The sequence below is a fragment of the Vanessa tameamea genome, chromosome 12 (assembly GCF_037043105.1).
Source record: "Vanessa tameamea isolate UH-Manoa-2023 chromosome 12, ilVanTame1 primary haplotype, whole genome shotgun sequence".
NCBI lineage: Eukaryota > Metazoa > Arthropoda > Insecta > Lepidoptera > Nymphalidae > Vanessa > Vanessa tameamea.
The window spans coordinates 1,397,743-1,409,208 of record NC_087320.1 but is presented as its reverse complement, the minus strand read 5'-3'; the positions used below and the strand labels follow the sequence as shown (position 1 = coordinate 1,409,208).

General features: G+C 30.8%; 1 protein-coding gene across 1 annotated transcript; it reads right to left on the bottom strand.

Moving 5' to 3' along the window:
* Positions 1–756: 756 nt before the first annotated feature.
* LOC113402451 (synaptic vesicle glycoprotein 2C-like) lies at positions 757–5,794 on the bottom strand. The gene is made up of 10 exons (XM_064216407.1): positions 5,662–5,794; positions 5,204–5,365; positions 4,816–4,978; positions 3,327–3,448; positions 2,855–3,099; positions 2,524–2,672; positions 2,098–2,239; positions 1,552–1,838; positions 1,272–1,399; positions 757–998 (listed from the first exon to the last, which is right to left on the bottom strand). The coding sequence occupies exons 1-10, from the start codon at positions 5,756–5,758 to the stop codon at positions 946–948; spliced, it is 1,548 nt and encodes a 515-aa protein (XP_064072477.1). The 5' UTR covers positions 5,759–5,794; the 3' UTR covers positions 757–945.
* Positions 5,795–11,466: the final 5,672 nt, after the last annotated feature.

The window sequence follows — 11,466 nt, the reverse complement described above, 5'->3', positions numbered from 1 at the left end:
ATAATATGTTGGTAATTATTTAAATATAATAAATTTATTATTTACCGTTAATTACTAGATGTTTTTATTTAATAAAAAAAATTGTACTTAATTCGCGAATGACAATTTGTAACTGTTTTATTACTATTTTATAATAGTAATAAAAAAGTTACAAAATTTAAATATTGTTGCTACTATTGAAGTACTTACGTACTAATATATTTTATCTGTACAATTAAATTACATAAACTAATACTAAATGTTATTATATGTTGTAAATAGAAGGTAGATATCTTGTGTATTTTTATTACATTAGGTTTATGTTATAATAATAAAGAAAAAAATTAATGGTATCATTTTTTATTTATTTAATAATACAAAATTATTTACATTCTTAATCCTAATTTCAGTTCTTATACGTTTTTTTATTACATTAAACAAAAACGAGAATATAATCGAAGTATGATCTTCAGGTACGATTTTATACAAAACAAGTTTATTGTTCTAATAGTATTTGTTGATATTTTATATGATTTTTCAAATCAAATGGCAACTATTGTAATAATTATATCATAATTATTAAAACTAAAAATAAAAATAGCATTAAAACGTAATAGAAGAACATTAAAAATCTTCATACAAATAAATAATCCTATTAAAAATATTAGCTGTAGCAGTCTATTGCAGTCCAATGTGTTTCGTTTAAATACGCAGCCTTGTGTTTAACAATTCTTTTTTTTCAAATAATTCGAAATTCAATCTTTTTACTTTTTTTAAGAATCTCTCGTCAGCCTTTCTTTCTTCATTCATTCAAAAACATTCATAATTCTTATCAATATTTAGCCATCCTTAATTTCTTCAAATAAATTAGCAGTCTATAGTATTTACATCTCATCATCCTTATTCTGAATGAGGCATATAATGGACATCAAGATTTTGTCATATTATTATAATTTAATAGTTTATTCATTTCCTCGGTTTCTTATCCTCTGGTAGGAACCACGAGAATGCTACTGCAGCTGAAAGTTGATAATTATTTATGAGAAACTGTACTAATAAAATATTATAATGTTTATAATAACTTATAATACTCTGTATAAAAACCATCTTTATCTTAATCAATAAATTTTGGAAAAAAATGAAGACGGATGTCACCTTAAATTCCAAATTTAGTTCTAAATTTATTTTTACCAACTAATAAAAAGTACATATTATATAAGTTATTTTAGAGGCAAGATAGATACAGAATTTTTTCTCTATAATGTAAATTGTGCAGAGACAATATTACTTACTTAGTAACAGCACAGACCAGGCGTAAAACGTGGCTTCGCAGTTTGCTGATATGAGCGCTCCGATGGCGTTGACGCCCATAAACGCGCTCGATCTCCCCAACATTACAGATAGACATGATGCCATTCCCCTGTTTAAAAGAAATAATAGTTTTTTTTAAAACAATTTTTTCCATCTCACTCCCACAGTACAATTACGTAATTTTTTTATCATGGTATTTAATGTATAGACAAATTTTAATAAAACCATTTCTTTTAAAATATTCTATGATTGTTTGTTTACCTCAGAGAAGTGGGATACAGCTCTACAAAGTAAACACTGAGAATGCCCATTGAAAGTGCACACAGTAAGAAGAAGAAGAAGAATATTCCTCCAGCAATAGGAATAGGAACCAGGTTCAGGAGTACAGCAGCGGCCGCAGACACGGTCAATATCATTATCATGGCCAATCTCTTTCTTGAGCCACACGTGAGGGATAGCACGAGGTTTATAGAACTGGCTAAAGCACCATATGACATGGCGGAGAGAAGAGTAGTCTCCTGGATTGTGTCGTTACAGACTTCTTGCACCTGAAATGAAATCGATAAACTGTTAGAAGAAGAAGAGTTAGCATGATTGTATTGTTTGTTTAACACGCTTTATTTTATAATAAACTAGATTTCAACCGAGGCTTCGTCCTTGTATAAGGTCGTAGGTATTAGATATAAAAAGTACTCCTGTATCCTTCCCTGGATTTCAAGCTTGCTTCAAACCAAAGTTTGGCCGTGAAGGCGTAACAGATAGCTTTTATAATATTAGCAATATATATGATATGGGATATTGACTCACGGTATTATTTCCGGCGAAAGCAACGGCTTCTGTGGAGTATCGGATCACGGTGCATAAGTTCATGCCCTGTCCTCCACCGGCCTCAAGAACCGAGAATAAGTTGTTCATGATGTAAGGCAACCAGAGGATGAAGCCACTGCCACTGAAATATGTTGATAAGCATTTAAAATCTACTGTATACGAATTACTTTTAATTTGATTAAAAAAACAACGAAATAGATAATCTTACAATAAAAATAGAAATAGATTTGTTAATTTGATAACAAGTTTAATTAAAATTGTTTTTATTGAATTCAAATCACATTTTATTACGTCTATTGATATATTTATTAAATAAGAATTGTCTAATAAAAGCCCTTAAAGAACCCGAAACTACCGAAAGTGCTCGAAGTTTTTGATAAGTTAGGAGTTTGCAATATAACTTACGTCATGTAAATAATTGTGACGAGGTAGAATAGTTTGAGCGTGACTTTCAGTAGAGGAGGTCTGAACAAAGCAGCGGTCTGCTCCCACATGACTTTCAGGAACGAATCTTGGTTTGTGGACTCCTCTGATTGATCTAGCAGTTTCTTAATCTGAAATAAAATATATTGAATTATTCTTTCGAAAATCGACCACAAATTCATCTCAGTCAAAATGACTAAATGCGTTCTAGGTAATAGCCTCGAACGCATTAAATGTATACAATAATTGTTGTAATACAATATTCAATTAATGCGTTCATGTTATTATGCAAATTTTTCACGGAAACACTTACAGGAAAATCGTCAACTTTTTTTCCAGTATTGCACGCGTATATCTTCTTTAATACTTCTAGGGCTTGCTCTTGCTGTCCCCTGGATACTAAGAATTTAGGACTTTCATGGAACAGCTGTAGCAAGCAAGCGGTAGCGGCGCATGGTATCGACATGACGAGAGCCAGGAGACGCCATGGCCGGTAGTTGATGCCCAGAAAATCAATCCAATACACGAATTCAAGAGGCAGGATTGGATACGCGAATACTATAACAAAAAAAATCCTAACTTTTATCTCCTGTTAATATAAGATAGATTTCAAAATATTAATACTTTGAATTATTTTAACGTATTATATTACAATGTCAATGAATAAAGGTGATTTCCAGCTTAAGTATCTAATCCCATATTTGCTTATCATCAGAAATAAGTGATGATTTCGTTCAATAAGTACAAATAAATGGATGATTAAGTCAAAAACTTTAATTACTTACGAGCAACAACAGCTTGGGAACACATGAGGGAGCAAGTGCAAAGCAACATGGACCTTCCTCGAGAACGCTCTGAACAACTCTCTCCCAGCAGCGTGTAAGCGCCAGAATTACTTGCAGATGTGCTGTGGACAATGCATTATTGCACACGTAAATAACGTATTATGTAAACTATGTAAAAGTTAATATTGAGTGTGTTTTAATAGCTCCTTGTTCCTTCTATTAAATATTTACAAGAATTCGTTATAAGCTTAAATAAATGTCACAATGATAACTCTAATAGTAAAATCTATTTCAACTATAAATAAAATCGACTAGAAAACATTAAATATTTTATTAAGAGATAAAATTATCAAACATCTTACGAGGTGTGGCATGTGACGTATAAGATTTATTTTTAGTTTGTTTAAGAATTTCTCTGGGAAATACGGTGAGAGTAAATATACGTTACGTTTTATTTTATTCAATATGTAAGCGCTAAAAGTGTTTAATAGGTTTTACTTTGATGTAAGGTGCCGTCTAATGTAGCATTGTCCTACAATAAATAACCAAAGTATTTTGAAATGATCAGAAAGATTTTAATAATGATTATATTTAATGCTGCATTTTTATTATTAATTAATTGATAGTTAATCAAAACAACCTATTTATGGTATCGAACAAATTCGACCCGAGATGCGGAAAATGAGGAATATTTGTTCCAAAATTATTTATAATTTCCTGGAGATCATATAACCGTTATCTTGGTTCGGGTTCGTTGTGAATATTTACCCTACATATTAGTTATGTCATGCGACCTGAAATCGGACGAGATTTCCATTACGTCATAGAATGAATACGCCGCCGGTAACATTCCTAGCTTATCTAAAAAGTAAAGTAAATCTCAAAATAAGGTTTGGAGCTTATTCCACCACGCTGCTCCAATGCGAGTTTGTGACACTTGTCGTAGGATTTCATCAGATTAATCACATAAAAACTTAGTGGTGCTTATCCGGGATTGAATTCACAATATTCAGGAAAGATTTAAGCGTTCTAACCACCGAGCTATCTCGGCTCTCAGCTTATCTAATAATTAATATTTGTTACAAATATATACAAATGTTAAATTGTGATAAAATATTCTTTAGGCCGCAATAAAAAAACACCTATCGTTCACAATATCCATTAATGTATGTATCAACAACATCCTAATACTATCAAAATTGAATTAGTTCAATTCGTCTAATCTAATGTGTCCTAACTTTCCCTTATAAAAATATTTAAGTATATTGTTAGTATGCGATTTTTTTGTATAAAGACGTTTTAAGAAAAAATCCTCATTTAATGTCCAAAAATATTAGTTGAACTCATTAACGCTTCATTCTAAAGCATCGATGATTATAGACACGATAGCTCTGATATCGTCAGAAGAATGCATATTCAATAATGCACGCGATGTACATTATATAGTAGATACTAAATAAACATCAATGAGATAAGTTGTGTTACTCACAAGGTAGAGGACGCCAGTTTCAAGAGCGCCATTATCTTCCAGTTTGGAGCAAAACTACTGAGAGCTGCAAATACGAAGCCAACGGACATCGACAGCACCAACGTCAACCGTCTCCCCTTTGTATCTGACACGTAGCCCCATAACTGTGCGCCGAGGACGACACCTGTTAAGCAAATTGAATTGAATGCCTAATAATTTTTTTGGTTGTTTTCTTATTTAGCTAATCTTTTCGTCTGTACATTGTTAGTTAGTACCAAAACTTTTTATGTCGAAGTCAACTAAATTATTATTTTCTTCCAAAGATTTATTGTTTCGAAAATAAACGTACACAGAAAAAGTACAAACAAAATAATTGAATAAAATATAGTAAAAAGTTTAAAGTAATTACCAATAAGAGGCGTGGCAGTCAGTAACGCTCGCTGTTGCATTGTCAAACCCAAATCGCATACCGCTGCAGCTACTACGAAGCTTGTACCAAATAGGTCCATTCCCATTGCCTGCAAAGTCCAGCTGCACACAAGCAACAACCCAAAGTTGTATTTGCCAAAACCTGTGTGATGAAAATTTGTATATTGTAGATAAATACACGATACGAGTTACAACTGATGATCAACTCCAAAGATAGATAATGTAATATATTCGGATGTACATAGCTTATATTGTTACAATTATCTATTGGATTCTGTGGATAAAAGATATGTTTTTTTATTTGAATATTTTATTCTATTATTAAATTTATTTTGGTAATATTTCGGTCCTAACTGATTTTATGTTAGTTAGATTATATGTCTCAGGTAGTTCTTACATAATATATTATGTAAACATCTATAATTTTCTAATAATTACCCGTAGCATTAAGGGCTTCTTCTACTGTCGCTGCATATAATGGTTTATCCTTCTCACAATCTAGTTTCACCACCCTCTTCTCTGTTTTTAGCTGCATTTTCAGTCTCTGATAATAGCGTCTGCAAAACAGTTTCTTTTTTTCATAAAATGGTCAACTTTAATTCCGAAAGTAATAACTACTTTTCGAAATAAAATTATGATAAAGTGTCCAGAGTATAAGTAAATAAGTAGGGAATAAAAGCTATTTATTGTCAATGAAAATATTATTTACCCCAATTTTCCTCTAAGATTTATTAAAAGTCAATTTCTGGGTAAGTTCGTTTTATCTTGGACCGCAATAACTTATAACCATTAAGTGTCATAAGCCGATCTCAGAACAAAAAATATAATCTTGTAGATATTAAAAGTTTATTTATAATACACAAACATCACACAAAGTTCGGCTTTATAAAAGAAAATCTTATATTGTTTGACATTTCTTGGGTTATAAGGATTTTACTCCTAAATTTATTTCATCAGATACTTAAAAACGATTGAAAGGTTGTATTAAATTAGCACAGTCGTGTTTTTTAAATCTACGCCGCTATTATGAATACAAAAGTAACTCTTTCAGTGACCTCTTGACGTTTAATCCGCTAAAATTTGGTGTGGATATAGATTGAGTCCCAGGGAAGGACATAGGCTACTTCATTCACAACTCGATTGCGTGAAAGAGGGTAAAATTTTATAGATTTCGAGAGGGCAAAACCTATGGATTTTAATAATGTTAAACGGAGAGTTAATAGTGGAGCCGGATAAAATCATGTATTAGTCATTTGTTTGGTACCTATCATATTTTATATTAAAATGCTAAATGTTCAAATGGTTACACCGGATCTACTTGGAAGATATTATGTCCCCTATTCGTGGCACATTTTACTGCCATTTCAATGCGAAGCTTCAAACCGGAACTCCGAAATCGATGATAGAAAGATCGATAAAAAAGTTTTAATTTTTTAATAACCATTAATCCTGAATATAAAATTCTTCGACAACTCAAAATACAAACAGAAATTAAATGGACATTAAACTCAGATAGTATGACATTGTGATATTTGATAATTATCTTTTGTAGTATCATATCTTTTTATTGCATATTATATATTATTTATCATTATATTTGTATTTAGATGTTTATAGTTATATTGAGCAAATTGATAAAATTATTAATTAATGTATTTAGAAAATAAGTAAATAAGTTATTCTAAGCGCGACTGAAATAAATTGTTAAATTAATAATTATGACCCTTATATCCTTGTTGCAGGTCCTCCTCTATTTGCCTCAGGGCAGATCTCTAAATCCAAGATTATTGCATTATTACTTTAAACACCAATATATGTCTGTACCATGCAAACTTTTTCCGTTTAATATCTTAGTATCCTTTTATAGATTTTGTAATTGTATATTCCAGGCGAATCCAAAGTACAAATATAATCATTTGACCATGACATTTAAGGTCAGAAATTCAACTGATACGTTATATGCAATTTGTTAAATTACTTCATTAAATTCAATATTACAATGTATTTATAGTAATTTCTAATAAAATGTTTTATTATTATTGAAAAATCCCAATATTTAATTCTTACCTTTAAATATTATTAATATTATAATTATTCTTAACAATCGTATCAATAAAAATAATTCACAAGGAAATGTACTTCACTATTTCAATTACAAATGTTAATTAACTTGCTGTAATTATTTTTAATAATAAACTATCTTTGGAAAATACTATCTTTATATACTGTGATTCTGGATACGTCATCATCTTGCGTAGATCTAAATTAGACGAGTAGCTTCGCGCGTATTTGCACATACCTAAGAAAAAATGAAATCGATTGTCAAATTTTCCTACGATAATTAAATTATTTGGAATATTTAAGCTTCGTTATAGTTTTTATATAGAATATGAAATAATTCTGAGTTATGTAAGAATACAATTAATCCTTATATTCAAATTGGTTAACGTATGTGCCTCTTGTGAAAGTTATTAATCAATTAGACACATACACGATACTATTGTGAGTGTGACTTTTTTTGTCTGACCTTTATTTAACGGTTAAATTAAATGCTGCGTTTAAGCTATCATCAGAATCATTATGTCTCTGATATATGCTGACAAGAATTTCAGTGGTTACCTATTGTTTTTATAAATACATTAAAGAAAAAAAATACCGATGTCTATTTTTTTTCATTAAATAAGAACCCAAACAGAATAGGAAATTTTCAAATCGGATCATAAATGACGGAGTTCTGAGGTGCGGAATCAAATTAAAAATACTACCGGATTAATAACCTCCTTCGTTTTTAAGTCGGTTAAAATGCTTAGACAATCCTACTAATTAAAGATTTTTGTGTACTCTTTATAACTGGAATGATCATTGAATTTTGATTATAATTTTACAAGTCTCTACAGGCTTACAAAAAAAAACGATCAGATCAGTTTTTAGAATATTACTTATCAGACAGACATTATTACATTTATTAATATTTCTATTAAAATTATTCTTTCGTCATGGGTGTGTAAAAACAGTTATCAAGATTACGCGTCGCGTGTGTATTTAACGTTATTTATCCAGCATCACAACAGTTCTAAAATTAGCCTATTTATGGCATCCCACGGTTGTTTATTTGTTTTGTGTATTCCTACACATATTTGCATTTAATTATCTAGTTATTGAACCGGTGGCATTTACATCCTAATAGCAAATAGGAAACAAACGTATTTCCTGAAAATCTAAAGTATTCATAAATATTTCATAATATTTCATATTAGAATACCTTAGACAGACATAACTACGTATACTTTTGAATAACTGGTTCCGTATTAAAACACTTTTTATGAATACTCTTAAAATTTGTCTCATTAACTTGTGTTAAACAGATAAACAGATAGCCCGTCTGGGTAGGTACCACCCACTCATCAGATATTCTACCACCAAATAACAATACACTGTATTGTTGTGTTCCGGTTAGAAGGGTGAGTGAGCCAGTGTAATCACAGGCACAAGGGACATAACATCTTAGTTCCCAAGGTTGGTGGCGCATAGTTGATGTAAGGAATGGTTAATAATTCTTACAGCGCCTTTGTCTATGGGCGGTGGTGACCACTTACCATCAGGTGGCCCATAAGCTCGACCGCCAACCAATGCCATAAAAAAAAATAAAAAAATAAACAAATATATTACATACAGGTAAATACATACAGGTAGAAAAACCAGATTCCATACCTTTTTATTTTAATGTATATTAGTCTAAATGAGACTTAAAATGAAACTGGGTGTGATTGGAAAATGGACACAATAGTTTTCAGTTCTATAAACTGCTTACGTAAAATGGTAAGTGATACTTATAATATGAAGCTTGGATGGTGGACGTGGTTTTATTGAATAAAATATTGACTAATTCTAGGTCTAATTATCAAAATCAAAATAAAATATTCAAGTAGGCTCATAAAAGCCCGTTTGAATCGTCATGTTATAGTGTTGAATTCTAACTTAAAGCAAGCACCGATTCGAAAAGTAGATTCTACCGAGAAGAGCGGAAAAGAAACTCAGTAGTTACTCTTTCTACCATTTCAATTACAGAATCTGTAAATAAGAATTATATTTTCTACAATTTCACTTACAGCATCTGTCAAGAACAATTAAGTTTTTATATGTCCTGTCTAAGAATCAATAAATACTAAAAGTCCACGCTGTTTATCTTTAATATAAACTTGTATTGACTAATATTCCTTATTTATCAATATTTTTATGACATGAGCTATAATTTTTTTAATATTCCAAGTTTAAAATAATAATTTGAATATTGTATTATTTACCAGCACACATAGTGAAACATATGCATGGCTTATTTAAAATCCAGTTGCAAGATTTGACTCAAAATTGCAAAAATAAGTTTAATGAAAGCCGAAAAATGTATTCTATCCCCCTTTTTCTATTGTATCATTTATATAGTTGTGTTCCGGTTCCAAGGATGAGTAAACATCTGTACTACAGGCACAAGGGAAGTCCTCCGTGCTTGTACATGAATGAACTCTTAGAAATGATTCCCTAATGTTTGATAAATATAATATAACAAAAAAGGTTAAGAAACTAATTTGTTAAATGTACGAGAAGTGTGAAGATAAAATGATTCAAAAAATGATTAGTAATGTAACCAACCTAATAGTAACCTTCCATTGGCACTATATCACAACGATAGTTTCAAATTAAAATAATTACAAGGACTCAGCCACACATTAAGCCGCAACACGTACATATAAAATATTGTCGTTTAATGGTAGATCATCGAGCCTATCGCCTTATTGCCTCCGCTGGTGACAGGAGGGCTGGTTCGTTTTTAGCCCAGAGGATCGGAATTGCAATTCAACGGGGAAATGCTGCTAGCATTCTTGCCACCATTCCACGCGGTCAAGATTAATACAGTACCTATTTTTAATCCATATTTATATATATTTAAGCACTTAATGTTATTAATTCTTATGTTAATAAATTAATTAAAATAAAAAAAGAGCCTGAACAAAACTCATAATGAATCAAGTTGTGTGAGAAATTAGTCTTGATGAAACTTTAACTAATGATTTTGATACTACGCGGAAGTGCGTTGTTATTGTAAGATTAAGAATATTTATAGCTTTATTACTTTTATGGTTACACATATATAGAACGGCGTGTTACGGCAGTATTAAAAAAAAAACGGACAGGAGACACTTCCTAAATTAACCGTGGACTGTAAGCGGTAAGTTACTCTAATTATATTTAATTTAATTATAATTAATTTGAATAAGATTAGTATGATAATACAAAATGGACGAAAAATCTATCTGAAATATTTTAATACAAGTCGATCTTTATCAATTTTTCTATTCTATCTTGTTTTATAAATAGCGCGTGTCTATGAAGAATGAATTATGGTGATAATGTGTTCATTATCTTCAAAATTAATTTATAATTTCTCAAGAAATAAAATATATTATGCACTCTCTATTTCCTCACTTAAATAATTATGGGATGGCATGAGAGTTCAAATGTAGTTATATGCCTACTTACTTTCAAAGTGCAAACAAAGCCAAAACAACCTAATAACTTTTATTTTAATTACTTAACTCGAACATAAACTAAAATGATTTAAAATCGTTTTTGTTTATATATTCATTACTTCAAACGCCTGTGTACATAATGTGTGTGTCCCACTCCTGGGTAAAGACTTCTCTTGTTAGGGAGAAGATCTGGAGCTTTATTAAAGTATCATACACCATCACGTAGACATCGGGGCTGTACGAAACCATTCCTTAAATCGCCAATACACTGCCAATCTTGAGAACTAAGATATTATGTCCCTTGTGCCTGTATGGCACACTTGCCCTTCAAACCGGAACATAACAATACTATGTAAAAAGTGAGTGGTGCCTGCCCAGTCGGACTTGCACGAAACCCTATCACCAAATTAATAACCAATGCCATTTTTGGTTAAGATTCATGTGTTTTAGCCACAGGGCTACCTTGTCTTTTATGTGCAGTAGAATTGCGATATTCAAAACAGTCAAACATTCAAAACACATTAACTATAACAAAGGCCGCATTTAGTTCAGCCTAATGGCCCATAGCTGTAAATGTATCATTCACAACAAATACCAATTCTATGCGTTTTATAAATCTTTCTAATCTTGCAAAGAATAACATACTATGTCTCCTATATGTTGATATAAGCTTAAGACGTATCAAGTGAATATTATAAACAGACGGTTATGTAGTTTT